Source organism: Heloderma suspectum, chromosome 2, assembly GCF_057233095.1.
Source record: "Heloderma suspectum isolate Gila_16-S chromosome 2, 16-S_ref, whole genome shotgun sequence".
In the NCBI taxonomy this organism is placed as follows: domain Eukaryota; kingdom Metazoa; phylum Chordata; class Lepidosauria; order Squamata; family Helodermatidae; genus Heloderma; species Heloderma suspectum.
The window spans coordinates 260826425-260854394 of NC_139459.1; the positions used below are offsets into that span (position 1 = coordinate 260826425).

Consider the following 27970-nt stretch of genomic DNA (forward strand, 5'->3'; position numbering starts at 1 on the left):
GGGGGTTGCTCTGGCTGGGGCATTGTAGAAAATATCCAAGTTGCCCATTGGAGTGGTGGAAAATGGGGCCCAGGGCAAGCATCAGATGTGGACCCTGGCAGAATCCTGGAGCCTCAGTAGCTGCCCAAGGTGCTGACAGTGATCTTGGAACAGACAACAGTGAGCATGAAGATCAAAGATCTAACTTGATATATGACAGCTTCATAGGTGCACATTATTGTATGCACAGAGCACACTTTTCTCATGCTGGTAGGGTTGGGTAGTGAATAGTAAGGGTGATTTACTTGTATGGCAAATGCACACAGTTAGCAGGCTTGGTTTTATACAATCTGGCTTCAATCCCACACAAACTTTTGACCTTCTAAATCTAGAAATCTGATAGGGCCAGGGAGAGCCATCCTATGTCCACCAGACAGCGTGTGTGTGTGTGGGGTGGGGGTGGGGTAGGATAGTTTAGTTTCCTGGCTCCAAGATCCCCTCCCCCTCCCCCTTGTATCCGGCTACCTCTCCATGCTTGGAAAATGGACCACAGAGATGGGGAAAAGGGGGCATTCTGGGGGGTTGGGAGGGGAGGAGACTGGGGCGGCTGCATTACGCCATTTCCTATGGCTGCCCTAGCCTCCTTCCCTCCCCTTCTAAAGCGCTGCTCCTAAATGGGTGAAATTGCCCGTCTAGCAAAAATGCAGGGCGGCTGGAATGGGGAACTGCCGCTCTCCTCTGCTTTAGATACTCGGCAGCCTCCAAGTTCAGAGACTGCCAACTATCTGGATAGGACTGCACCCTAAATATATGAGGTGCTTGATCCTAGTAATGCTGTGACTTAAAGCTTTCTCAAAAGAGAATCAAATCCATTCTTATTTGCATCCTATTTTATTTTATCTGCAGGTTGCTGGGTTCTTTAAGGGAATGTCTTTCCCACTAGTTAGCATTGCTGTATACAACTCAGTGGTATTTGGAGTCTTCAGCAATACCCAAAGGCTCATTAGCCAACATCGCTATGGGAATTCTAACCACCCTCCAGCACTTACGGACTTGGCTTTAGCAAGCATGGTAGCAGGGGCATTTTCAGTAGGAATTGGAGGTCCAGTTGACCTAGTAAAAATAAGGCTACAGATGCAGACACAATCTTTTGTTGCAGGTAAGAATCCAAAGGTTCTGTGAAGAAGAAGAAAAACACACTATGCTTGTGGTTCTAACTTATATTTTATTCGCCCTTATAATTAGAACTGAGATGAAATTTCTCAGAAGACATTTTTCTGAGAAATCTATGAGATTTTTTATTTCCCTCCCTCCAAGAAATAAAGCCACTTTGCAGATTCCCCCCCGCCAATAATCTCCACCACTGTCTTACAGTGGATGCCATCCTGCCCCCCCTCCCCATCACCAGTGCCCTGGTTCAACATCTGGGACATTGTGCAGGAACAAAATGGCAGCTGTCAACACAATTGCTGCTGTGTAATTTCAACAGTAACCAAAAAAAGAAGAGAAAACAAGGAGGAAAAGTAGAAAAATCAACAGAAGCTGTGTAATTGCCACTGCTAATTTTGAGTTCTATCTATGAGAAACTCCCCTAGAGAAATTTGATGAAATAGTCCCTCCAGTTTCTCTGCCCACAAATAGGGTGGAGGATTTCAAAGGGCCATTTGAGTGAAGCCCTACTTCACTATAGAGCATCTCTATACCAGCCTAAAATCCCACATTTAAAATGGGGCTTTCTGCTTCCATTTTAAATGCAGGATCACAACGGACTCCCTTTACATGTGCTTCCTTCTCCCCCTCCCCTTTCCCCTGTCTTCTCCCCCTTATCTGAGTCTTCCATATGTTTCATTGATCTCCCTCCTCTTCTTGTGGCTTTTCTTTTTTCACGGAGGGAACTCAAGCAGAACCCAAGCAGGGTAATTTGATAGCTCATTATCTCCGATCTTTTTAACAATGGAATAAAGGTCATTTAGTGCGAGAGATGCCCTGGAGGTTGATGACATCATCTAAAGGGCCCACAAACTTCCGTGCGTGAGCAATCTCAATAGCAGGATAAAAGCTCTATGTGAAGAATCACATAATGGCATTTCAGTGTTGTTATAATTAAATGTGATCAACTGGCTCCTATGAAACATTCCTGTACATAATTGTCTGCAGAATTGCCAATCTCAACTAGAGACACTAATTCTAGATACTCCACCCAATAATTAAAATACATTTTTCGATAGGGATCACTATTAACTGAAAGGTTTATTGGGGGGGGGGGTTGCTGGAAATAGACCACAAGGAGTAGTTGTCTGTGTGTTTGAAGTCCTTGGCATTCAGTTTCCTTTCTTCTAACAACAAACATTTAAATGTAGTTAATGTTGCTTCAAGCCAATTATTCAAGAAGACAGAAAGTTGCATTTCCATGAAATATGGTGCCAGCAGCATCAGTTTATTAAGCCAAGATATGATTGTCCAAACCAGGATATTATCTTGGGTGTGAGGGTCTGCACATTACACTAATCACATAGCATGTAGCTCAGCCTCTTCTTTTTTCAACTTTAGAGTAAGTGTGCATGACCCTGATTTGGATCAGGACCAGCATGCACCAGGAGGGTAGGGTTAATTCACCCTCCACCTGCTTGCTTTATGAAATTCCCTCCTCCCCGCCCCCAGCAGGGATTAAAAAGAGAAAGACAGCCTCTATTTACATTAATAGAGACTTTTTTCTTTTTTTAATCCCCATGCCGGGGTGCAGGAGAGGGCAGCAAATAGGTGGGGGGAAGATTTAACTCTCCCCACCCAGTCATGATCTGAACTGGGACCACATGGACTTACTCTAAAGTTTAAAAAAAGGCTCAGCTTCACACTACACTGTTACCATAATGTGTAGTTTGATCCTGTGTATATCCTGATACGTTCCAAGTTACATCTGAGGTACTAAATTCCATACAGTGATGTGAAGAGAAAAACAAACTTCACTGCAGCATATGCTGTTTCTGGGATTGTTTCTTGAAGTCTGTTCTGTTTGCAAAGCGGAGGGAAAGCAAAACATTAAAATGGTTACAGGACGAGATGTATTACCTGGTTGTCCACAGAGAAGACTAGCTTTATAGGGTTAGTTGAGGTATCAGTAAGAGAAGAACTGAGGGTTTTGATAGAAAGCAGTTTTGGGACAGCTCTAAGAGACCAAGTATATTAATCAGGAGAACAGCAACAAAATATTGTATTGGACTATATATGCTCAGATTCAGAAATTTAACTGTACCTTGTAAAACTCTCATTTAGTATGGGTGGCCTGAAATAAATTTTTAAGATGCTTCTAATTAGAAATGAATAAACACTTTGCCACATGAACACGGAAATACGGTTCACGTAAACACCCGACAGAAACCTGACTTCACATTATGTGAAGGGAGAGATACAGCGAACAGATGCAATATTATGAGAGTTTATTCATCTTATATGAATGGAGAATTACTTTAGCTCTTTACTTTCAAATGTTTGAGCTGCAGATAATTAAATTACCCAAGCAGTAGGTAAGTGATTTGGGCTTTGGAGTGATTCAAGCTTTGTCTGAGGTGAGGTAGGGCTTCCCTGAAGCAGCTTGGAAGTGAATCCACCTCAGGGATTCAGAGGACATGGATAGAATTAATCAGTCACAGGCTGTCTGTTAAAAATTGTTACATTTCTCCTCCAACCTCTTGACAGAAGAAAAATAGCAGGGGAGGAAGGGGAGGGGCAGTGGTTTTGGCCTACAGCTCTAGTTTTTTTTCCCAACTAGGGAATTATTTTACCAGGGCTCTCCTTGTTATTTCACAGTGCTTTGGGGAGAGACGTAGAAGAAACATATCAGTTAGTGTCAACTGAGCAGAGAACAGAACGCCTCAAAGTGTTTTTGATTCACCATAACTTCCTAGCCACTGCACCTATTGTTCTGATTGTTTTTCAGGTTACTTACCTAGAAATTTCCCATAAAACCACAAGGGGTAAGCAAAACCCTTTCCCCCCAAACTCAAAGACTTCCCTTGCACAAAAATCCTGAACCTGAAATCTTGCAGGCTTCATCTCCTCAGAAGGGGCAAGTATGCCTGCAGATTTCATCCAATTCTGCCAAGATATAAAAAAAGCTGTAAGCAGGCCCTTTAAAAAGAACCCAACCCTCAGATTTTAAAGGCGCTTAGCGCAGAAACCCGTTTGAAACTTTGAAATTTCGTGAGCCTTAACCACTCAGAAGGAACTACTTTACCTGCACGTTTTATCCAATTCTGTCAAACAAGTGATTGACTTTTGTTCATTTCACCCTATAAGTCAATAGAGAGACATATGAATCCTTGGATTTTCTGAAGTGAGGCTTGGCTTCAGACCCAAGGCAAAGTGAGTCATGCTCAAAGCAGTCCAGTTCAAACTGGCCTGATTTCTGACACAGGGTCCAAACTGAACCTTGTTTTCAGTGCACATCCATAGTATTATTTCATTAAAGCATGCTCAGTAATTTGAATTGTCATCCAAAACATCTGGAGGGCACCAGGCTGGGGAAGGCAGGTACAGGCACATAACCAGAGAGCTGTACATATTGTATACTCGTGGTGTGGAAAACATGTATTTGCTGCTGCATAGTGTATAGAGGAGATCTTAGACAGGAGAACAACACAAAAAGAAAGAAGGACCAAAAAAGAAACCAACAGGGAAAGCAAAATTCTGAGGAATTGTTGGTTTGCTGAGACTACAAATGTTTTTATTTGCTTCTGCAGCCAACCTAAACTTGAAGCACAAGGCTAGTGGATTTTCGGTACAGGCTGCCTACAGAGGCCCAATTCACTGTGTTGGCACAATCCTTCGGCAGGAGGGTCTAGCAGGATTATATCGAGGTGCTATTGCAATGATTCTGCGGGATGTTCCTGGATATTGCCTCTACTTCATCCCTTATACGATTCTTTGTGGGTGGATCACTCCAGAAGGATGCCTTTCTCCTAGTCCCTTTTCTGTGTGGCTGGCTGGCGGCACTGCAGGTATGAACGTCTCTGCTTTCCTTTACCAGAAGTGATGATTTCTGTGCATTGTTCAATTTCTAATTTACCCGTGTCATTCCTAAAACTCACTAGCCCCACCCCAGCTGTGCTTACAGCCACACTGCTGGGCGGGGGTGGAGGAGGGGGCTTACAGAAGGTATATGAAGGATTCTGCCTAAGCTTTAGATCAGTTGGGGCAAGCTCAGGGATTGCACTCAGGCAAGCCCAAGACATTTTGCTACATGAGCTAAAGAAGAAGATGACCCCCCACACACACACATACACACACTCCATTCCACATACAAAAGCCAACTGAGCTGGTCACTGAATCTTACTTCAACACTGGCAATACCACTCAGCACACCTGAGGGCAGCAGGCTAGCTTAGTAAGCAGAAGGCAGGCTGCATGGTTCACACAGCTCTGTCCTTCAACAGCTCACCACTATTCCCTACCCCCCACCTTCTGCTGCTTAAGGCAGCTGCCTCACTCTGCCTAATGGTAGGGCTGGCCTTCACTGCACTACTCCTTACTCCCACAGCACAGGAGCTTTTGCCCTGCTGGCTGGTTCAGGAGATGCACAGTTCCCTGTGCGCAGTCAGTATTTTGTGTCTTCTAGTTTCCAGGACATGGAATAGAAATGGAAACAAAGTTCCAAAACACCCCGAAAGCAAGTGCAGATAGAGGTGCTTTCTGGAAATACCCAGTGTGAAAATATAATTAATTACATCTTTGACATGGCTCTAATCTACAATACACGTTATGCCTCCTGACCCATACTTATCTTCTAGCAGCACATGTGAACCAGCCTACCCTCAGTGAGAAAGCCCTCTGAAGCTAATGGAAAGTTACCTACAGCCATCGTCAGTAGACTCTCAAAATTGCTCAATGTAGCTAAATCATTTCTTTTAACAAGTTTTGACCATACATTTCTTCAGGCTGGGTATTTCCTACATTTTTAAAGATAACATTACATAAGGAATACAGAGGTGACTCTAATTTACATTAGTGATTGCATTTTCCCATTAATTAATCAGATATAATATTGACAGCAAAGGATTGTAGGAATATTCCTAAAATGAGAATTTAAAACAGCCTTCCCCATCCTGTATTTCTTCAAAAACTTGGGCTATTACTCCCATCAGCCCTAGCCAGCATGGCCAATGGTCAGGAATGATGAGACTTGTAGACAAAAATTTTTGGAGGACACCACAGTGAACAAGGCTGATTTAGAGCATGTGATGGGTGTGTGTGCTTGCTCTGTTTTTGTCACATTTAACCATGAAGTAAAGTTAAAATGTTCCCTACCATGTTGAGTAGTAAGTCAAATCCACATTAGTGGGCGGGAGACAAAGGGTGAGGATAATGTTTATTTTCACAGTTTAATCCCTTCATCCCTGACCATTGGCCATTTTAATCTGAAATAAAAGCAAATTATTTTAAGAGCACACCATGCCACACACCTACATCTCGATGAAGCTTCAGTCTGTGTAACCAGTATTATACTGCACTGCTATTCACCTTTCAACTTTAGGAACTGTATTTATTTTTTGTATGACTCCATGAGAAATGACAAAACAGAGTAACAGACAGCAAGAGAAACCACAAATCCAAGGCACTGCTATGTAAACTCATTATCTTTAATGGGTTTTTTTTTAATTATATACATCAGTAGGTTGATCAAATTAACCAGTAGATGGGGATCAAGTCACAGAAACACAGAAGCCTAACTGGAATCATGGTTTGCAAGGGCTCTTACTATGCATTCCATTAAATGGCAATTTCCAGCAAACCGAAACACTTTTGATCCAGTTCCAGCAGGAACAAATTTTACATTATGACAAAAGGGAGTAGGTAGTAAATGCATTCACAATATGGAAAATTTCTTTAGTTTCAAATATTAATTTAGTTTTATAATGTTTTTTTAAAAAAATCCTTTTGTTTCAGCCCACCCTTATTGGCTGAATTTAGTGGAAGCAGCATCCTATGGAAACTATGGTAGAACTGTCTGGCTCTCTTCCCAGTAAATCTCCATTCTCAGTACGTTTCAGTTATAGTTGGCATAGCTTCAGAGAACTCAACTAGACCCTTAGAATGACATGTATCTCTAGGCCTTGGGTAGTACTAGTAAAGAGAGCTGCTTCATCAGGGCCAGATTGTAACAGAGTCTGGATTGGTTTTATATATGCATCTATTTAACTTTGGACTCCAGCCCGTATCAGTGGTCCATTGAGTGATGAGATTCTTGTTGATGTCCTTATACTGGAGCAAACTTCTTGTATTTTGTTTCACTTATATGTGTATATTGAACTTTCCCTATATTTCTTACAGCACAATCCTATGCATGTTTAGACAGTAAAAAAAAGTCCTACAACTCCCAGCATTCCCCACCTCCCAGCAGAATGCTGGGGGTTGTAGGACTTTTTTCTGTCTAAACATGCATAGGATTGTGCCCTTAGTCTAGCGCAGGGGTGGGGAAGGTGTGGTCCTCCAGAAGCTGTTAAAATGCAGCCCCCATTATCTCTCACTATTGGCTATACTGGTAGGGCTAATGAAGCTGCAGTCCAACAACATCTGGAGAATGACATATTCCCCACCCCTGGTCTGTGTTACTGAAGGGCAAGAGTCCAAGTGAAGACACTTTTTAATCTAAATAATGATTTTGACACATTGGCACTGACATTTCAAAACACCAGCTTGCTTGAAAACAAAGTAGTTACTGGTTAATATGAACAGATCTCTAGAATTTCATAATGCTAGTACCATCCGAAGTACATTCCTCTAAGCCACTGCCCTGTAAACAAAGACATAGGCTGATGTGGCAAGCCACCGGTCTGCTTGTAACATACGATCCATATCTATGAAACTCTAGCGCAACAGCAACATGGAGTCTTGTGGCACCTTACAGACTAACACACTTATTGTGACATAAGCTTTTGTGGACCCAGACCACTTCATCAGATGCATGAAGTGTTATCACCAATTGGCAGGAATATATACACATGTTTGTACACAGGGAAAGTATTGTAAACAGTGAAGACAGAGGCAACTGAAATGCAGAAACTGTGGACAGTGATAATTAACTTAACAGTGGCCATTCACAAAACAGCTGTAGAGTGGTAACCCAGACCACTTGATGCGCTGATTAACACATGTAGCATGATAAGAAGACTTTGTCCCTATTCAATCTGCCAACCTAATACACCTACTTACCAGCAACAATAGATCACATAGACCATAAGTGAGATACAGACACAGGAACCAGAACCTGTGGCAGATCCAGATGCCAACTCTAGGCTGGATCCAACCCTCACACAAACAGAAGTCCTCCCATGCAATGAGATTTTGCAGTCCCCCAACTCTCCAGAGCAGAACTGGGGCACATGTGGGGGGTTTGCAGAAGAATTCATTCCTCCAGTGTTTCCCTCCTGCTGGAAGATCAACACCATTGGATAAAACCCATTGTCTCCATGTCTACTCTGACAACACTATTACAAGACCTAATAATGTCATCTACGACGTCAGAGGTTCATACACTTGCTCATTTTCCAATCTGATATATGCCATCATTTGCCAGCAATGCCCTATTGCATTCTACATAGGACAAACAGGCCAGTTTCTATGAAAAAGAATACATGGATGTAAATCTGACACCTGGAATGATAATATTCAAAAACCATGTCAGGGGCCACTTCAACCTCCCAGGACACAGTGGCCCAATTTGCACAACACAAGCCATGGTGGCTTGTTAACCACCCCTGCACGTGGCAGGTGCATGCTGCCCGATTTCCCTAATTACCTTTGCGGGATGTGCAAACCTTGTGAGGGTGGCTGGCTGGGGTGCTTAACACACCACCTAGCAACCTTACAACAGAACGGGTGGATTGGCATGATCACAGAGGGAAAATCAGCTGTGGCAGCTTATCTTTCCTCCCCACACGTGGCAGATGTGAGCTGCCTAATTAGCATAATTACTCTCAGCAGACACTAGAACAAGCCATGGGTTTCATGGTGGTTTGTAAGCCACTCCAACCAACCACCTTCTCCAGGTTCGCACATAACAACAAGCCGCACTCAGTGAGAGTAATTAGGGAAATTGGGCGGCATGCACCTGGCGTGTGCAGGGGTGGTTAATAAGCCACCATGTATGTGCAAACCCGGTCTCTGTCACTGACCTCAAGGTGGCAAATGTTGAACAAAAGAACTTCAATGACAGATTTCAACACAAAACAGCTGAACGGGAATTCATCAAGAGGTTCAACTCTTTCTCCTGTGGCTTGCATAGTTCCCCAAGACTCTTGGCTGTTCTTGCTGCAACAGACTAACACACTACCCCTCTGGAAACTAGTGCAATACCATGTAACAAGGAAACAAATATTAGATTCTTAACTCCACTGTTCTTAAATGTCACCTCTTGTTTGTACTGAAAAGTTATTTTTTAAAAAGATTTTATTACTAAGTTTGACATTTTCTTAATTCACCCACCCACAAAGCAGTGGGCTCTCCATAAAGCACAGGATATAATGAACTTCCTTCGTTTAATTTAAGAAATATCCTCAAGGTTTTGGGGGAGGTCTTGTTGCATCCTTTTAGCACTCCTGCTCCATGCAAGCCACTTGGCACCGACACATAGTGTTATATATTTGAATGCGCCTAACTGAATCTGCAGTCAGGTTTCACTTTAAGTGTAGAGGGTTATCCCGAATCTTCTCTGGCTACAAAGGTGAGGAGGCACTTTCTTCACTTTTTAGGGGTGGACTGGAGAAATTACAAAGGTTCGAGGCATGGGGCTTACATTTGTAATAGCCAGAAGCAAAGGCTTTTCTTTCTTTCTTTCTTTTCCATTTTAAATTGTTTTGTCTCTGCAGGAAAGCGGTGGCAGCACTCCTAGTGATGTCAGGACCATTCCACCCTACCTCTTTAGAAGGACCTTAGCTTCCTGCCAGGGCAATGGTTGGGGAGAAAACATGGCTGCCCCTTAGGCTAGAGATAACAGCCATGTTTTTCTCCTAACAATATCTCTGAAAGGATGCTACGTCATGATATAGCATCCTTCCACAGATGTACTGTTGTTAGGCTTTAGATATCCTTTTACTATATTGTCAGTACATATTCAAGTTTTTCTATATTTTATTTATTTATTACATTTCTATACTGCCCAGTAGCCGATATTGGTGGTTCACAACAATTAAAAACATAAAATACAACATAACATACACTCTAAAAGTTTAAAACTACAATATTAAATAGTAGAACTAAAATCCAAAATAAAACCTAGCAGCAATGCAAAGGTTTAACGTACAGTAACAGATTTAAAACAGAAAGTGAAAGACTGGAACGCCTGGGAAAATACAGTCGAGTAATATCGATTTAACTAGGGAAATCACGAGGGTGGTGTCTCCATGAGCAATTTACTCTGAGTTGGCTGCATTTGGAGGTCATTAGGGATACATGATGTTGTGGCCATCCAGCAGCCACTCCAGAGCTTATCAGAGAACAACCAGTTTTCCTGAGACTTCTTAAAGTCCGATTATTTTCCTCAAGTCAGGTTCTCCCGGGTATACTTACTGTGTGCCCCAGACCCCACATTGACCTCGCATATGCTACCCCTCACCAGGGGTGTGCCTTTCACCGTAACCTTGGTCAAGGGGTGTTTCCCGTCCCTGTGTTTCCCAGCACAAACCAATTAGTGGCTACTCAGAAGCAACTCCCATTGTGGGCAATTAAGCTTGTCCCCTGAGCGCTTTCCCCAAGCTGCGATTCTCTGTTGTTTGGTTTATTGCCTTCAGAAGTAACTAATTCAGACCTTCGTTCCTGCACAGCATTGGGTTAGAAAGGGGGCTGGTTTCCCTTCCCTTTGTTTCCCCTCCCTCCTCCCAGCACAAACATACGTGTGTCTGCTTAGAAGTAAGTCCCCTTGTGATCGATGAGGCTTGTTCCCAAAATGCGCACCGAGATTCCCATGAACTGAAATAATGCATCGAGAAAGCGTTAATGTCAAAGCTTCGATTGATCGCAGCATGGCAGCTAGAACACTGTGTGTTCCGGAAAGGATTGTTTATTTAAGGAAGTAAGGTGGGGAGAGAGAGAGGAGGAGATTGTTCCTGTCCCCCCTGTGTTTCCCAACACAAACCAATTAGTGTCTACTCAGAAGTAACTCCCATTGTGGTCAATGGGGCTTGTCCCCTGAATGCGGGGGAGCCTCTCTTATTCTCAAAGGAAAAAGGGGGGCGGAGAGCCTGGAGAGGGGAGAGCCTCTTTTATTGGTTGAGCAGCCCCTGCCAGTCAGATGACGTTCACTCCAACCCCCCTCCCCCACCACCCCAACCTACCCAGAAGTATGTTCTGTGAAGTGACTTTTACTGGTATGATACACTTGCTCATGGAGCCCTGTGTGGAGCAAAGCCGGCTCCTTGAAAAATCCAGGTAAGCCATGATGGGCTTCTCCTTCCGTTGTCATGGAGACACCCCCTAGGAGTGCCACAACTGCTTTCCTGCAGCAACAAAACTAGCTGAAAGAGAAGCCTCTGCTGCTATTACAATAGCCTCTGGCTATTACAAACGCAAGTCCTCAATCTGTAAAACATGTAAGAATTTCACCAGCCCATTAAGGGCTGTGGGTTTCTTCACCTCCATTTTAACCCAAGCTGTACAAATGTGTCAGAAAGGTTCCATTTGGAAGTTTCATCATAGCAGTAATTGTATCTGCTAGATTTACAAAGCATATTCGTTACTTAATAGAAATGCTTAGTTAAGAATCAGCCTTGTATGTGTTTGAGCTGTTTGCTTGATTACCAGCAAATATCTTACACAGAGCTCTTGCAAATCCCTTGCCTTTTCACAGATCAAATGCAGGCTGCAAATGTGATTTGCAGATTATGCACGAGTTATTCAGAGGCAGTGAAGTGGATGCACGAAAAAAACAGCTGTACCACAAATTTTAAATGTGCTGCATTTCCAGTTATGAACTAAAACACCAAATTGACATGGATGGGAAGCTCTCGTGCAGACATGCTTTTGAGTCCTAGATATCATCCCCAAGGTCTTACAAGATCCCAAAATCTGGTAAAACCCAATGAAAGAGCTATATGCAACTTAGCCTAACTGTCTGATACATTGATTCTTTACACAAAATATCAACTAGGGAAGGGGTATACAATCTGAAAGAGTTGGAGGGTCAAATTCCCACCCACCCCTTTTCTACCTCACTTTGCTGAACTTCCGTTCCCCAGACTCCCCTTCCTGACGGTATCACCCACTGTAAGTGTTTGATTTCCTGGAGGATGTACAGCCCAGGTAGAGAAGCACTGCAGGGGATGAGGAGAAATAAGTCTTTGAATGAGGGTCCAAGGCCAAAGTCCACTTCTCTCTTGCAACAAGCATCCCTGACTTTCTGCAATGTTGCCTCAAGCAGATGAGGTGAATGGAGTTGTGTAAAGTCCACTGGGTGCTATGGGCCATATTGGAAAGCCCAAAGTAGCTGATAAGGCCCCATGGCATATCTTTGACACCCCTGTTCTAAAGGAACTGTCACTAAATAGGGAGAGACCAGATCTGCACAATTATGAAGGGAAAATAAGCCAGGGTGGCTTATTTTCCCTCCCTGCTCCTGTCTGTTGCTAATTAGCATAATTACTCTTGCTGGGGAGGGTGAGCGACTGGGCTGGTTTGCAAACCACCCTGAAACCCATGACTTGTTCTAGAGTAGCTGTGTGGTTTGTAAACCACCCCAGCCACCCACCCTCACCGGGTTCAGATGTCACAGCAACCTGTGCCCAGAGGTTTTGCTAAGTAATTATGCTAAGCAGGCAGTTCATAACCAACATGCGCAGGAAGGGAAAATAAGCCACTGTGGCTTATTTTCCCTCCGTAATCATGCGGACCTGGTCTCCCCCTATTTAGTGGTAGCTCCTTTAGAACATGGGTATCAAAGATATGCTGTGGGGCCTTATCAGTGAACTGTTGTTGTTGTTACTTAGACAAGCAATTCAAGCAGCCCTGTAACCAGTCTTCCTTGTTAGGTGGGAGCGTGGGGCAGCCACATTTCTAGGTGGGGCATTGCGGGGGAAAGGTGCATAGCACCACTCAATTCCCCCTCCTCACTGGTGGAGAGGATGTGAGGGCCAGCCCAGGGGAAGGGGAAGGCAGCGACCTTCCTCTTCACTCCTCCTCCATGCAGAGAGTGTGCTAACTTACATCAGGGGTAACCAACCTTTTGGACCAATGGCCACATTTGGGGATTTGAGAGCCAGTGTGGTGTAGTGGCTCAAATGCTGGACTGGGAGCTGGGAAATCTGGGTTCCAGTCCCCACTCAGCCATGGAAGCTCACTGGGTGACTTTGGGCCAGTCACAGACTCTCAGCCCAGCCTACCTCACAGGGTTGTTGTTGTGAGGATAAAATGGAGAGGAGGATTATATGCACCACTTGGGTTACTTGGAGGAAAAAAGGCAGAATATAAATGCAATCAATCAATCAATCAGTCTGCTGTGGCACCAGCACGAAATGCCTAATCAGTAGATTGCCGCTTTGGCATCTACCTGTTGCATCTATGGATCATAGGCTGTATCTTATTCAGAAAAAACCTTTGTCTCATGTCTACTGGATGTCTCTTTAATAAGGGATTGTCTAACTAATTCAGCTAATTGCTAGTGGTGCAATACAGGTAATTTTTTTTTAGACATATGTTTTGGTAGTGTCCAGTAGTTGCTTCTTTTGGGGAGGGGGTTATTACACAGATAAATTTTACACAGACAGCTTCAGCTATTGGGCAGTATAGAAAATAGATAGAAGAGAGAGAGAGAGAGAGAGAGATTTTGGAACAGTCTTTAATATTCACGGATGTACACACTCTTTAAAATTATTTACCTGCTTCATGGAAATTAACAAATGGTCAGTATAAATGGATTTTCTGTGCCCTTTTGACAGCTAAAAGACTGATGTTGTAAGACTGGAAGGAAAAACACTCACCTCCTATAATGCAGTGGATTGAGGACCTTACAACACTTTCAATATTTGAGCAGGTGGCATATAGACACAACCTTCGAATTGATACTTATTTGGATATTAGGTCCACTGTTGTTGAAGCCTGTGTATTGCCAGAAAGTTGTATGCATTTCATACAAATCCATGTATGTATATTTAAAAAAATGAGGAAAAAATTAAAAAGAAAATTGGGTGCTCATGGGTACCACATTGGGGACCCTTTCACGGGCACTTTTGGAGGTGCCCACAGGTGACATGGCACCTCTGGGTGCTGCGTTGGCGACCCCTGACTTACACATGGTCAAGTTGATAGAAAATTTAGTATGAACACCAGGAATTAAAAGACTGGCATATTTAATTTTATTTCATAAGAAAAAAAGGATGTTAAGGATACGGTGAACAAGGATATAGCAAAAGGTATAAAACAAACAAAATTGTTTATGCTATAACTAAGAAGTTAAAAACGAGTGTGGAGCTGGTTTTCTAAAAAATACAGTTTTAATCTTGTATCACAACAACGCCAATACAAAAAATCAGGTTTGGGGTGCAATCCTATGCATGTTTAGGCAGAAAAATATCCTACAACTCCCAGCATTCCCCAGGCAGTTCTGTCTAAACATGCATAGGACTGTGCCCTTAGAACCAGAGTAAGAGCTCATTACAATGCAACCACAGTCGAGCATTTAGGGACAGTGGTGCTAAGAACAATATGCATAACTTTCTTGTTGAAGTCAATGAGATTGAGTCCTTAAATTTCTAAAATATTTACTGCATAATAGACTTCCTATTGTAAACTTATAAAAATGCTTGATAAACATGCAAGTAAGCTTTCTGAATGGTAGGTTCACAATACACCATGACAGAGAGAGAGAGAGAGAGAGAGAGAGAGAAATGCCTAGCATCTAAAAATAATACTTTTTTAAAAATCAAAATTAAGATTAGCTGTCCTTTCTTTTTCAAATGGCAGAAAAACCAAATTTGCTAAATGCTTGTGTGTCACTGAAAGTCCCTGTGGCTGACTGATCAGAGTTAGAACCAAAAATGCTTACTCACGGATACTTGTGAGGCAAAATCTCTGTAGCAGCCAGACACTGATGTGTATCTGGAAAGGCCACTCTTTCCTGGTATATTTCTTGAACCAAATTTGGGTTGCTCTGCTTTTGTAAGAAATGTTTTGCCACAGAAAACTATTCTTTTCTCGTGACTGTGATTCCTAAGGAGCCAAATGGATTTATTTGCTCAAAATTCAAGTCATCAACAAATGGCATTGTAGTGCTTATTTCATCGTTTTCAGGAAATGGGAAAATCAGAAATTAAGCCTGAGTTAGAGCCTAGGTGGCCAGCCAGCCAGCTAGATGTAGTGTGCACAGCAGTGTTTCTATTCCTCTGCGGCTGTTTTCATCCTTTGCCATCAAGGACTCAAGAAAAAGAAGAAAAACTAGCCACTATGATGGTGTATAGTGAGTGCTTTAAAAGAGTAAAGAGTAATTTAGGGCACAGTCCTAAGGTGGTAGGCAGCAGCCTCCAAACTTGGAAGCGGCCACCTATCCAATGCAGGGCGGGTAGGGCATGGAGGGCATCTTTTCCTTCATGCTCCAGCCACCCTGCATTAGCAGCTAGATGGCCAATTTCGGCTGTCTAGCCAGAGCGGGTCGAAGCGGGAGGGTGGGGGGAGGCCGGACAGGACTTAAGAAGTGTCATAACGATGCTTCCGCTGTCCCCTCCCCTCCCCCAGGAATGCCCCCTTTCCTCTCGCTCTGCTCTCCTGAGCATGGAGCTGGGGACAATCTACGCCACCTATGAGGGGGCGGGGAGGCAGTTTTCTGGGAAATGACCTTGGAGCATGGGCTCCAAGGTTGGTTCCAGAAAACTGAAAAATTCTACGGCCCTCTAGCTGCTGTCTAGTGGCCATAGGTTTGCACCCTTAAGGTACATATTCTTCAGATCACTTCAAGATATCTCTTTATTTCACCCTTTCTCAGTAAGTACCCAGTCCTGCTCAACTCATCCTTACTGCAGGAAAGTGTATCCTTACTGCATCCTTACTGCTGGCTGGGTAGAGAACAGAACTGAAACTGAAAAGCAGAGCAAAGGAAAGTCCAAGGGACGGAGTCAACTCTAACCCACAATACAAAGTTCTAATATTTAACTCTTCAGGGGTCATGTTACTACACAGGCTGTTTTTTCAGGATCACTTATGTAATCATAGGGTAATTATAGGGTGATTGCGATCATGAAAAATCCACCCTCAGTCACGGAAAGTCTTGAGTGAGGAGTCTTTGGGGGGCTCTTCCAGACGAGGCTTTTGTTGTGCACTCACCCTGCCTTATTCACTGGATTTTTCAGAGGATTGCTTGCTGAAGGCAATGTATTCTAAACTGCTCCTGTTCTTAAAACAAGCTGTCATTCTTTAAATGGAGGCTGACATTGTCTGTCATGTCACAAATTAAAAGGACAATTTTCCAAAACAATTCTGGGGGGGGGGGGCACACCCATTTGCCCCACCTTGGCTACAAAGCTGAAATCCAAGTAGTTGTAAGTCTAACTCCATTGAACTTGGTAGCAAAATTCACGTTGCCTTCATTTATAAATAAATTTCTACTACATTTTTATAGCTTGATTCCTAAAGACATCTACCATTCTCTTTAATGAATGAGGTTAGGAGGGTGGTGGTGGGTTGTTGGGTTTTTTGGCATGTAATACTTCCCCCTTTTGCCCCTAGGAGCAATATCTTGGGGAACTGCTACTCCTATGGATGTTGTGAAGAGTCGCCTTCAAGCAGATGGCATTTATTTAAACAACAAATACAGAGGAGTCATCGACTGCATCTCCCAGAGTTACCACAATGAGGGTCTAAAAGTAAGCATGATCAAAATAATATCAACTTGATACCATTAACTAATTTCTGGTAATAAACTGAATGTGAAATAGTTGTCCCTGTTACAAATGTATATTTATAATATAAGTAGCACCGTTAGGCATGATTAACATATGGAATTCACTGGCAAACATATGGCTAGTGGCATAGGTGGTTGCAAAAGGAAATTGGACAAATCATGTAGGCGAGGTCTCTCGATAGCAATGAGCCAGGTTAGGTAAATCTTCTTTTTCTCTGTTATCAACAAATAAAGTCCATGATCAAGAGTAATTAATGACTCCTAATTTTCAAAGACACACACCCAAATCATGCTGTTGTTCTGTGTTAATTGAGGAGAAACATCTTTGATGGATGAAACTTCAAGTCAGAATTCTTTAATTTGCTTGATTTTCAAGGGACATGTCATGGTATTTTCCACCTGGCAATTGAATTTTCCACCTGGGAATTGAATGTAACAATTGTGGCCCAGGGGTATGGGTGGTATGGCTGTCTTCAGCAAGCAATTAAAAAAAAGGAGCCTGGCCCAGTTTACTTTGTGCAAGTGCCAACACCATATGGATGAACAAAGACCCATTTCATTTACAGAAATGCAAAGGTTTTATACTCCCGGGGGGGGGGGGGTATTTTTTTTTCCTGCCAAGACAGCAACAGGCTTTTGCCAAGGTCCTTGGTGCTTGCATGGAGTGATCTGAACTGCCTCAGCCCAGATGAATGGCAGGAGCAACCTGCAGCATACCACTCGCTTCTCTCATGTGCTGCAAGTGATCCGTGACCTACTATATCAAGCGGCATTATCCACTGACATGTTGCAAAAGAAGTGGGCTTCAAAAGGGCTACAGTAGATGTGAAGTCCCTATTTATTTATTTGAAATGTTCTATTTTTTTTACCAGCTTCTGAATTAACACATTTTTGCCTGGGCCCCCGGGGAGTTGTAAAGTATGATGATGAAAAACAGATGAGCCAAATTTAAATCAATCAATCATGTAATATGCACAGCAATACTACACCACTGAAAAGCATCACTATGGCTGCTTATTGGTGGCCCATAAGTTCCATTTTCATACATCACTATGAAATTTAAATCCACACTAGTAAATTCCCTTGTGTGGATTTAAATTAATTTAACATAACTTTGTGATGTGGGAAGCACACATATGGAGAGTCAGTGGCCTGGGTCACACATCACACATTAAAAACCCTGGGTTATTGTGAAGTTTTGTCCCTGAGTTGTTTAGCGTGATGTGCAAACCAAAAACTCTAGGGTTTAACCTGGGCTTTTTTATGCAAACCTGGTCTATATAAACTAGTGTTTGCTTCCATACAGTTTAGGATGGCTGTTCCAGCACTTGTCTCAGTCATCACTGTACTTTATCTCAGCATATCAGTCTGATCACATTACCATGAATGTTTACAATGCCAACTTCTCTTTGCCTGCAGCCCGTCACAGCTGTGTAAAAAGATTTCATCTCTGCTCTCAATGTGAAATTCCCATTTCCCCCCTAGACAAATCCTGGTGTCATACATGACTGGTTGTTAGTCTAAAATAGCACAATTGTACACATTTGGTACCCAGTGGTATCCATTTAAAATATTTAAAAATCAATCCCATTGAAAATTCATTCAGTATTAACTTTGGCTTTATGCATACATATATAAAATCACAAAAATACTCCTTCCATTCCTACTGACCTAGGTGAAAAGAGATAGGACAGGATTCAGTAGTCTACTGGATTTGGAAGACATTGTACAAATCCACTCCCACCCCCACCTCACTAGGTGGTCTTGGGTCAGTTACAGTCTCTCAATGTATCTTAATCCACAAAGTACTAGGGAGGACAAAATATCTGCAAATCACTTTCTACATCCTGAGGTGCTATTTTATGGGTACACAAAAATCAATACATTGTGCTTTATCATTCAGGCCATGACAATGAAGTTTATAAAATATACTTAATTGTTGTTTTAAATTTTCTTACTTTATTTGCTTTTTTATTTTTCTTTATCCCATGGACTCATAGAGGCTTAGTGGCAGTTATTCTAAATGGTACTATCCCCTGGGAACTCACAGTCTAAATAAATGTTTCTGAGTGTGCAAAAAACCACATAGGTTATACTGCCACCATATGTTTCCTTTTAAAAAGAAAAGAAAAGAAAAGAAAGCTTGAGGCTTGGGTCTATGGAACTCTCTGCCACAGTTTTTAATGAAGTTCCCAAATAGACCTCACTGTTAGGAAATGCTGCCTCAAGTATCAAACCTTTAACCATTGCTACCAACATAAACCCGCTCTATATAAAATAAACTCAGTAGTCTGGTTCTTCTGCTGTAGGCAAGGGAGTGACACCAGCACTAGAGGCAACCTTACAAGGTAAATAAAATTAAGATGTTATTAAGGGCTCAATCCTATACATGTTTAGACATAAAAAAGTCCTACAATTCCCACTTTGCCACCCAGGAGTTGTAGGACTTTCTTCTGTCTAAACATGCATAGGATTGCATCCCAAATTATTTTTTTTAACAAAAGGCAATAAACTGTCATTCTTCAAATAATAGGTTAATACTACTTAGGTACTGTGGATTGGTGGTTTTCAGGCCTAGGAATTAGGGAAGTGGCCTGCTTTGGATGGGGTTGCAGTTCACCTGAAGGAGCAGTTGCATAGTCTGGGGGCTAAACCTTTAAGTCTGCCTTGTCACTGGAGGCCTATGTTGCTGCAGTGATTTTTCCCCACTCTGACTGGTTCATCAGTTACGGCTTTTCCTGGACAGGGATAGATTAATACATGCCCTGGTAACCTCCTGGCTAAGATTATGGTAATGCACTCGACGTGGGGTTGCTCTTGAAGATTGCAGTTTGTGCAAAATGCAACCACACAGGTGTTGCCAGGTGTTGATTTTGGTGTATAAAGCCATAAACATCTTAGCATCTGGCTGCCTAAAGAAGTACATCTTCCTATATCATCCTGTCCATGTACGGAGATTTATCAGGGAGGCCCATTTCATTATACTGGGGTTGCACAACCTTTTGGGCCCTGAAGGCCATGATGGGTGCCTTCTGGGTTGTTGGGGTTCATCTGCATTCATACACAGCTATTGGCAGTGGTCAACAAGTCCATTATTTTAGGGCTCCTTGCTGCCTCCCCGTTCTAGCCACCCTGACCTAAGTACTGCTTTATGGTTGCTATTAGCAATAAAGCAGCACTCCCACCAGTGCACCACACTGCCAGTTTGCCAGTTTGTTGGTGGCAGAGGGTCTTGTGGGGGCCACCTGCAGCCTATCAGCTATGCCTTTTGCACTCCTGGCTTATTACATCACCTAATGAAGTCTGGACTTATAGAACTCATAATAGGGCTTTCCGGTTGTGGAAGGCTCTCCCCTAGAGGTTAGACTGGTGCCAGTATCAGTCAGCTTTTGGCACCAGACAAAAACAATCCTTTTTTAAAGCAGTCCTTTTGATAAGATGGTTGGGACTATGCATTACAGCATGGTAGCTGACAGGTGGTATATATGGAATTTTTGATACTTACTAGTTGTGTATTTTTATTGGTTTCTTGGTTTTAATTACCTATTGTTTATTGTAATTTGCCCAGGGATCATTTTGTGATGAAGAGTGGGATATCAATTTTGTAGGCAAACAAATAAAAGTGCTTTGCTTAAATATGCTTGGTTACTGTTCCTAATTATAAGGGAGTCTTCCCCAGCCAAATAAGCTGTCAGTAGTTTCTCCTCAGACCAGATTTCCCTAAACCACATCCCAGCCAGTCTTCCTCTGCCTCTGGCTTCTTGTTGCCTCTGGCTTCTAACAGGATTCTCTTTCAAGGACTACTTGCTGAAGTTCTCTCTTGTCAGACCCCTTCCTGAAACCTTCCAGTGCTGGGATTTGCTGACTGCCTGAAGCTTCACCGTGACCTCACAGCATGGCTTCTTGTTTCTCTCAGTTACCAGCTCTGGTATTCAGATCGAAGATGGTTCTCTGGAAGGCTTTTTCCTTCCTAAGCCCTGGGCTCTGCTCCCTTCAACCACCAGCTGTCTCCTAACTGACCACACCAACTGACTCCCCCTTGTTCTCTGATTAACTGACCTTTTTTTAATCTCCTGGCCAGAACTACTGACCATTCATATTCTTTATGAACTTTCTAGCTATCAATCCAATGACTTGGTCTGCACAATCACCGAGGGAAAACAAGCCACGGTGACTTATTTTCACTCCCCATGCATGCTGGTCACAAGCCACCTAATTTCCATAACGTATTTATTTATTTAATTAAATTTCTTAATTGCCCATCTGGCCAGTCACCCGGCCACTCTGGGCGATGTACAACAACACAATTTAAAACAGTAAAATCACACATTAAAACATCGTCTAAAAATACCCTAACTCACCCCAAATGCCTGCCTGAACAACCAGGTTTTTAATGTGTGGCGGAAGCTCATTAGAGAGGGGGCATGGCAGAGTTCCTTAGGGAGGGAGTTCCAGAGAGTGGGAGCTACCACAGAGAAGGCCCTCTCCCTCATCCTCACAAGCCTAGCTGTCCTGGCTGATGGGACAGAGAGAAGGCCATCCGAGGCTGATCTTGTTGAGCGGCCTGTTGCTGGAGGCGGTCCTTGAGATAGGCTGGACTGGAACCATATGGGGTTTATAGGGATGTCAGAGAATTTCGCCATGAATCTCGGGGAGGCCGAATGCCAGCGCATTCGGCCCCCCGAAATTGGTGGCGAAATGGTCTGCCCCCCCGCCCCCCCCCCCCGGGACGGGACTTACCTTGGGCAAATCCTCCTGGCGGCGGTGGCGGCTCCGGCGGCGGTGTGGCGGTGGCCAGTCTTCCGACCGGCTGCCACCGCCGCCATTTCCAGTAAAAAAAAAAACAAACCAAAAAAATGTGATAGGCTACGTAAAGATTTACATAGCCTATCACGGCTAGATTTTAAAAAAACACCGTGATAGGCTACGTAAATGTTTACGTAGCCTATCACGGCTGAGTAAAAAAAAAAACACCCCGCGTGTACGCAAATGGCGGTGCCCATGGGCGCCGTCATTTGCGTTCCTTATTTTGGCACGTCTAGTCTACGTAAACATTTACGTAGACTACGGCGAAAATAAGGGGAATGCAAATAGCGTAGCGTCTACGCTATTTGCGTTCCCCTTATTTTCGCCGTAGTCTACGTAAATGTTTACGTAGACTAGACGTGCCAAAATAAGGAACGCAAATTGCGGCGCCCCTGGGCACCGCCATTTGTGTACGCGCGGGTTTGTTTGTTTTTTTACTCAGCCGTGATAGGCTACGTAAGCATTTACGTAGCCTATCACGGCTGACTGCAGGGACGCAAACGGCGGCGGCTATGGCCACCGCCATTTGCGTCCCGGCCGGCCAGGATTCGGGGGTGGAGGGACGGAGCACCTCCCCCCCGGCCAGAATTTCGGGGGGGAGGGACGGAGCGCCTCCCCCCCTCCAGAATTTCGGGGGGAGGGACGGAGCGCCTCCCCCCCACCGCGAATAAAATTTCGTTCAAGGTAAGTGACTTTCGTACATCCCTAGTTTTAAAGGTCAAAACCAACGCCTTGAATTTGACCCAGAAAACAACTGGTAGCCAGTGCAACTAATTACCCTCAACAGGTGTGGGTTATCATGACAAACCACCCTGAGATCCATGGTTTGTTCTAGGGTTGCTGGGTGGTTTGTAAACCACCCCAGCCAGCCACCCTCATTGGGTTCAGACATCAAAACAACTTGTGCCCAGCAAGGGTAATTAAACTAATTAGGCAGCTCGTGACCAACACGAGCAGGGAGGGAAAATAAGCCACCATGGCTTATTTTCCCTCCACGATCATGCAAACCCACCCAATCTGTTGACCTCTCCTTACCAATCCAAATTAAGGCAGCTTCTCCCCCGAGACATTTTTAAATGGTCACCTTCCTCCCTTCCATAGCAGCCATAAACCAAGGCAGCCACTACCGCCTTATGCCCAATGCACAGTAGCTACACCGTGACCTACTCTGTTACATTATAACCTCAAAGGTCACTTATAGGATACAAACACTACAAAATACAAGCGGGTAAAAATACAGCGTTTCTTCACAATGAGGCACTGGGTATCTTTTGCAAATACTAGGACTAAGGAAGTAATTTGCTGATTTATTTTGCTTCCCACTCTTATTTTATAATCAGTAACTAGTGATGGGAGAACTTGCCCCTGCCCCCATTCAAACTGGAATTGGTGTCAGCAAACTATCCCCCCCCCCCCGCTCCAAAGGAAGATAGCTTGATTTATTCCAAGCTCAGTTTGGTCCCTGCCATACTTCTGATGACCATCTGTGGGAACAAGATGGTGCCGGAAGCCATCTATCTACACTGCCCATGAGCCAACCCCTTATTCTGCTATGGTGGCATTAAGGGCAGCTACTCTGACAATGCGAGCAGGATTCATTCATTCATTTCATTTCATTTCTAGACTGCCCAACAGCCAAAGCTCTTGGGTGTTAGGGCCAAAGGCATCTGTCAAAATGAATGCATAAAAGGGGGAGCAAGGTCACACACATTAGCACCACCTCCAACATCCCTGTGGAGGGAGCCTCAGGCCTTTGTCTGTTTACTGTGAAGGTCTGAAGGGGGCTTCTATGTGCATTCAGCTCGATGTGCTCAGAAACCTCCTTGCAATTGGGAACTCTGATAAAGCAGTGTTCCTGATTGCACAGAGGCTTCTAAGCACATTCAGTTGAACACACATAGAAGTCCGCTAGAGACCTTGAACTGACTTCCCAAGGTTGGAAGCTCCCTCCTGCAGAGATGGAGACATTGGGGACCAGGATTGCATGACCCAACTACCCTCTAGACATTCATGTTGAATGTCTGAGGAGGGCTTCTCTCTCTCCTTTTCCTCTGTCTTCCTCCCCTTCTCCCTCTCTTTGTTTCTTGCACCTGAAATGCTGCTACAGGATTTCACAGATGCTAGGGATGCTGGAAAATGCACTTTTTCCAAGTTGCCCAGGATTTTAACTGCAGTGTTTCAAGCATCAGAGAAAGAAGGAGAAGGGAGCAAGACAGAAACAATGAACTCCCTTCTCACCACTCACTCCAGATCAATGAGTGAGACAAGACTTTTTTTCTGACTGATTACAATCTCAATCAGAAAACAATTGCTGGTGGTGGTGGGTGGATGACTCAGTTTGCTGGTATGTCTAGTAGGTTTTCCAGGCAAGGTCATTAGGACATTTAGCAACATCACGATCTGTAATTTTATATTGTATTACACTTACGACAATGAACAGTGCATGGGAGAGCGCCAGGAAAGAGCCAGTTAGGTGATGTGTATCTCATTTGTATTCTGACTATAACCAAGTGGAATTTTCCTAGAATCAACTTGTTTTTGAATCATAGAATCATAGAATAGTAGGGTTGGAAGGGGCCTACAAGGCCATCGAGTCCAACCCCCTGCTCAATGCAGGAATCCAAGTCAGAGCATCCCTGACAGATGGCTGTCCAGCCTCGTCTTGAAGGCCTCCAGTGTGGGAGAGCCCACCACCTCCCTAGGTCATTGGTTCCATTCTCGTATTGCTCTAACAGTCAGGACGTTTTTCCTGATGTTCAGCCGGAATCTGGCTTCCTGTCACTTGAGCCCATGATTCCGTGTCCTGCACTCTGGGATGATCAAGAAGAGATCCTGGCCTTCCTCTCTGTGACAGCCTTTCAAGTACTTGAAGAGTGCTATTATATCTCCCCTCAGTCTTCTCTTCTCAAGGCTAAACATGCCCAGTTCTTTCAGTCTCTCTTCATAGGGCTTTGTTTCCAGTCCCCTGATCATCTTTGTTGCCCTCCTCTGAACCCTCTCCAGTTTGTCTGCATCCTTCTTAAAGTGTGGTGCCCAGAACTGGACACAGTACTCCATAGGAGGCCTAACCAGTGCTGAGTAGAGGGGAACTAGTACTTCCCGGGATTTGGAAGCTATGCTTCTATTAATGCAGTCCAAAATGGCATTTGCCTTTTTTGCAGCCACATCACATTGTTGGCTCATATTCAGCTTGTGATCGACAACAATTCCAAGATCCTTCTCGCTTGTAGTGTTGTTGAGCCACATATTCCTCATCTTGTAACTGTGCATTTGGTTTCTTTTTCCTAGGTGCAGAACTTGGCATTTATCCCTATTAACGGTCATTCTGTTGTTTTCTGCCCAGCACTCCAGTCTATCCAGATCACTTTGAATTTTGTTTCTGTCTTCCAAAGTATTAGCTATCTTGCCCAATTTTGTGTCATCTGCAAATTTGATCAGCATTCCCTGCACCTCCCCCTCCAAGTCATTAATAAAAATGTCAAAGAGCACTGGGCCCAAGACTGAGCCCTGCGGTACCCCACTCGTTACCTCTCCCCAGTTTGAGAAGGTCCCATTGATAAGCACTCTTTGAGTCCGATTCTGTAGCCAGCTGTGGATCCACCTGATCATTGTTTCATCTAGCCCACTTTGAGCTAGTTTGCTCATCAGAATATCATGGGGCACTTTGTCGAAAGCTTTGCTGAAGTCAAGGTATGTGATGTCTACAGCATTCCCATGGTCCACAAGGGAGGTTACTTGATCAAAAAATGAGATCAGATTCGTCTGGCAGTATATGTTTTTGACAAATCCATGTTGGCTTCAAGTAATCACTGCATTGTTTTCAAGGTGCTTACAGACTGATTGCTTTATCATCTGCTCCAGAATTTTCCCAGGGATTGATGTCAGACTGACTGGTCTGTAGTTCCCAGGTTCCTCCTTTTTACCCTTTTTGAAGATAGGGACAACATTAGCCCTCCTCCAGTCATCTGGCACTTCCCCCATCCTCCATGATTTCTCAAAAGAGAATAGACAGCGGTTCTGAGAGTTCTTCTGCCAGTTCCTTTATTGCTCTAGGGTGCAGTTCATCTGTCCCTGGAGATTTGAACTCATTCAAAGTAATTAGGTGTTCCTTGACCATTATGCCTATCGATCTCAAGCTGCAATCCTGCCCCTTCAGCCTGTACTTCGCCTTTGCCAGGGGGGTCATAGACCCTCTTTTGGGAGAAGACTGAGCCAAAGTAGGAATTGAGCACCTCTGCCTTTTCTTTGTCATCTGTTATCATTTTGCCATCTTTATTTAATAGCTGAACCACCATTTCTTTCCTCTGCCTTTTACTATGCACGTAGCTGAAGAAAGCCTTTTTGTTGTTTTTAGCATCCCTCACTAACCTCAGCTTGTACTCAGCTTTAGCCTTTCTGACACCATCCCTGCAATTCTGTGCTACCTGCCTGTACTCTTCCTTTGTTACTTGGCCTTCTTTCCATTTCCTATATGTGCCCTTTTTTGTTTTCAGGTCATCCCTAAGCTTTTTGTGAAGCCACATTGGCTTCTTCTGTTGTCTTCCACCTTTTCTTCTTGTTGGAATTGCTTGTGATTGTGCCTTGAGAATTTCCTTTTTTAAAAGCTCCCACCCATCTTGGACTCCTTTTCTCGCTAGCATCGCTTGCCATGGGACCTTACTGATCATTGTTCTGAGTTTATGAAAATCAGCTTTCCTAAAATCCAGGGTACGCGTTTGACTACACTCGGCTTTTGCTTCCCTTAGAACCAAGAACTCAAGTACAACATGGTCACTTTCCCCCAGAGTTCCTGTAACTGCTACTTTATCCACTAAGTCATCTCTGTTGGTTAGGATCAAGTCAAGGATAGCCGATCCTCTAGTTCCTTCCTCTGCTTTCTGTAGGAGGAAGTTATCCGCCACACAAGTCAGGAATTTCCTGGAGGGGCCATGTTTTGCAGAATTTGTCTCCCAACAAATATCGGGGAAATTGAAGTCCCCCATTACTACTACATCATGCTAAGTCCAAGTCAATGATCTATCAACTATGACATTTATGCTCTGCTCCACATGAGCAGACCCCCTGTCCAGTTGCAGGTTTGAACTGGCTGGACTTTATATACAATTCAGCAGGAGAAATCTGGGGGGTGGGCTTTAATTTCTAGATAGAAGGAGGAGGGTGTTCTTGCACAGCCAAATCAGGTACAGGGTGGCAAAATAGCAAAATATGTGGTCTGTGCATGAATTGCAACTTGTACGAGTCCCCTGGACTGCAAGGAGGTCAAATCAGTCCATCCTAAAGGAAATCAACCCTGACTGCTCATTGGAAGGACAGATGCTGAAGCTCAAATATTTTTGCCACCTAATGCGAAGAGAAAACTCCCTGGAAAAGTCCCTGATTCTGGGAAAGACTGAAAGCAAAAGGAGAAGGGGACGGCAGAGGATGAGATGGCTAGATAGCATCACTGATGCAATGAATATGGACTTGAGCATGCTCCGGGAGAGAGCACAGGACAGGAAGGCCTGGCGTGCTATGGTCCATGGGGTCACAAAGAGTCGGACACAACTGAACGACTGAACAACACCAACAAATGATGGATGAGGGCAGGGGTGGGCAACTTGTGGCTCTCCAGATGTTTTGCCCTGCAACTCCCATCATCCCTCCCCATTGGTTATGTTGGCTAGGACTGATGGGAGTTGTAGATCAAAACATCTGGAGGGCCGCAAGTTGCCCATCTCTGGATTAAGGGACGATGCATATGGCTACTCTTTTGAGGCTTTAGTTGAACAATTGCCCAACCTCATTCATAAGGGGTCCAGATGTCATCTTCCATTTGTAATCCTCCCTTGTTTTCCCACAAATGCTTCCATCTTTTTTCTTCCTAGTTATGGACAAATCTTTCTCCATTTACTTTCCCCTTAATTTTAATTATTTTAAATTTCGAGTTCTTTCCGTCCTATTTATGAAGACATTTATGAAGTTTGGCAAGTTCTTACTGAACAATGAACCAAACAATTCTCACCCATTTGTAGTGCCTAAGTTCAATAGATACAGCTATTCCCAGCATGGAGAGGAACATGTCCCTGCCTCCCATGTAAGCTCCTAAAGATGAGGAACATGGTATTCCTGCCTTCTCCTAGTGAGAATTCCCATTCTCTAAGGCCTTTCTCACCCCCAGCAGGAACCACCTTCTCTCTCACACACCGTGTTTCGCTGCCACCTGGACCTTTAAGGCTCAGGCCCAAACTTTTACTCTATCCTTGTATTGTGAGGACACACATAGACTTTTCTCTATAACGTTGTACTGTTCCCTTTATTACCCCCCTCTCA

The 27970-nt window shown here is 43.8% G+C and overlaps 1 protein-coding gene across 4 annotated transcripts in view; it reads left to right on the top strand.

Moving 5' to 3' along the window:
• SLC25A48 (solute carrier family 25 member 48) overlaps window positions 1-27970 on the top strand; it is a 71393-nt gene that overhangs the window by 32039 nt on the left and 11384 nt on the right. For all 4 annotated transcript variants that reach the window (XM_084838996.1, XM_084838993.1, XM_084838994.1 and 1 more), the window contains exons 4-6: window positions 886-1138; window positions 4719-4976; window positions 16681-16817. In XM_084838996.1, the coding sequence (XP_084695122.1) occupies window positions 907-1138; window positions 4719-4976; window positions 16681-16817 (627 nt within the window). In that variant the 5' untranslated portion in view covers window positions 886-906. The remainder of the gene's footprint in view (window positions 1-885; window positions 1139-4718; window positions 4977-16680; window positions 16818-27970) is intronic.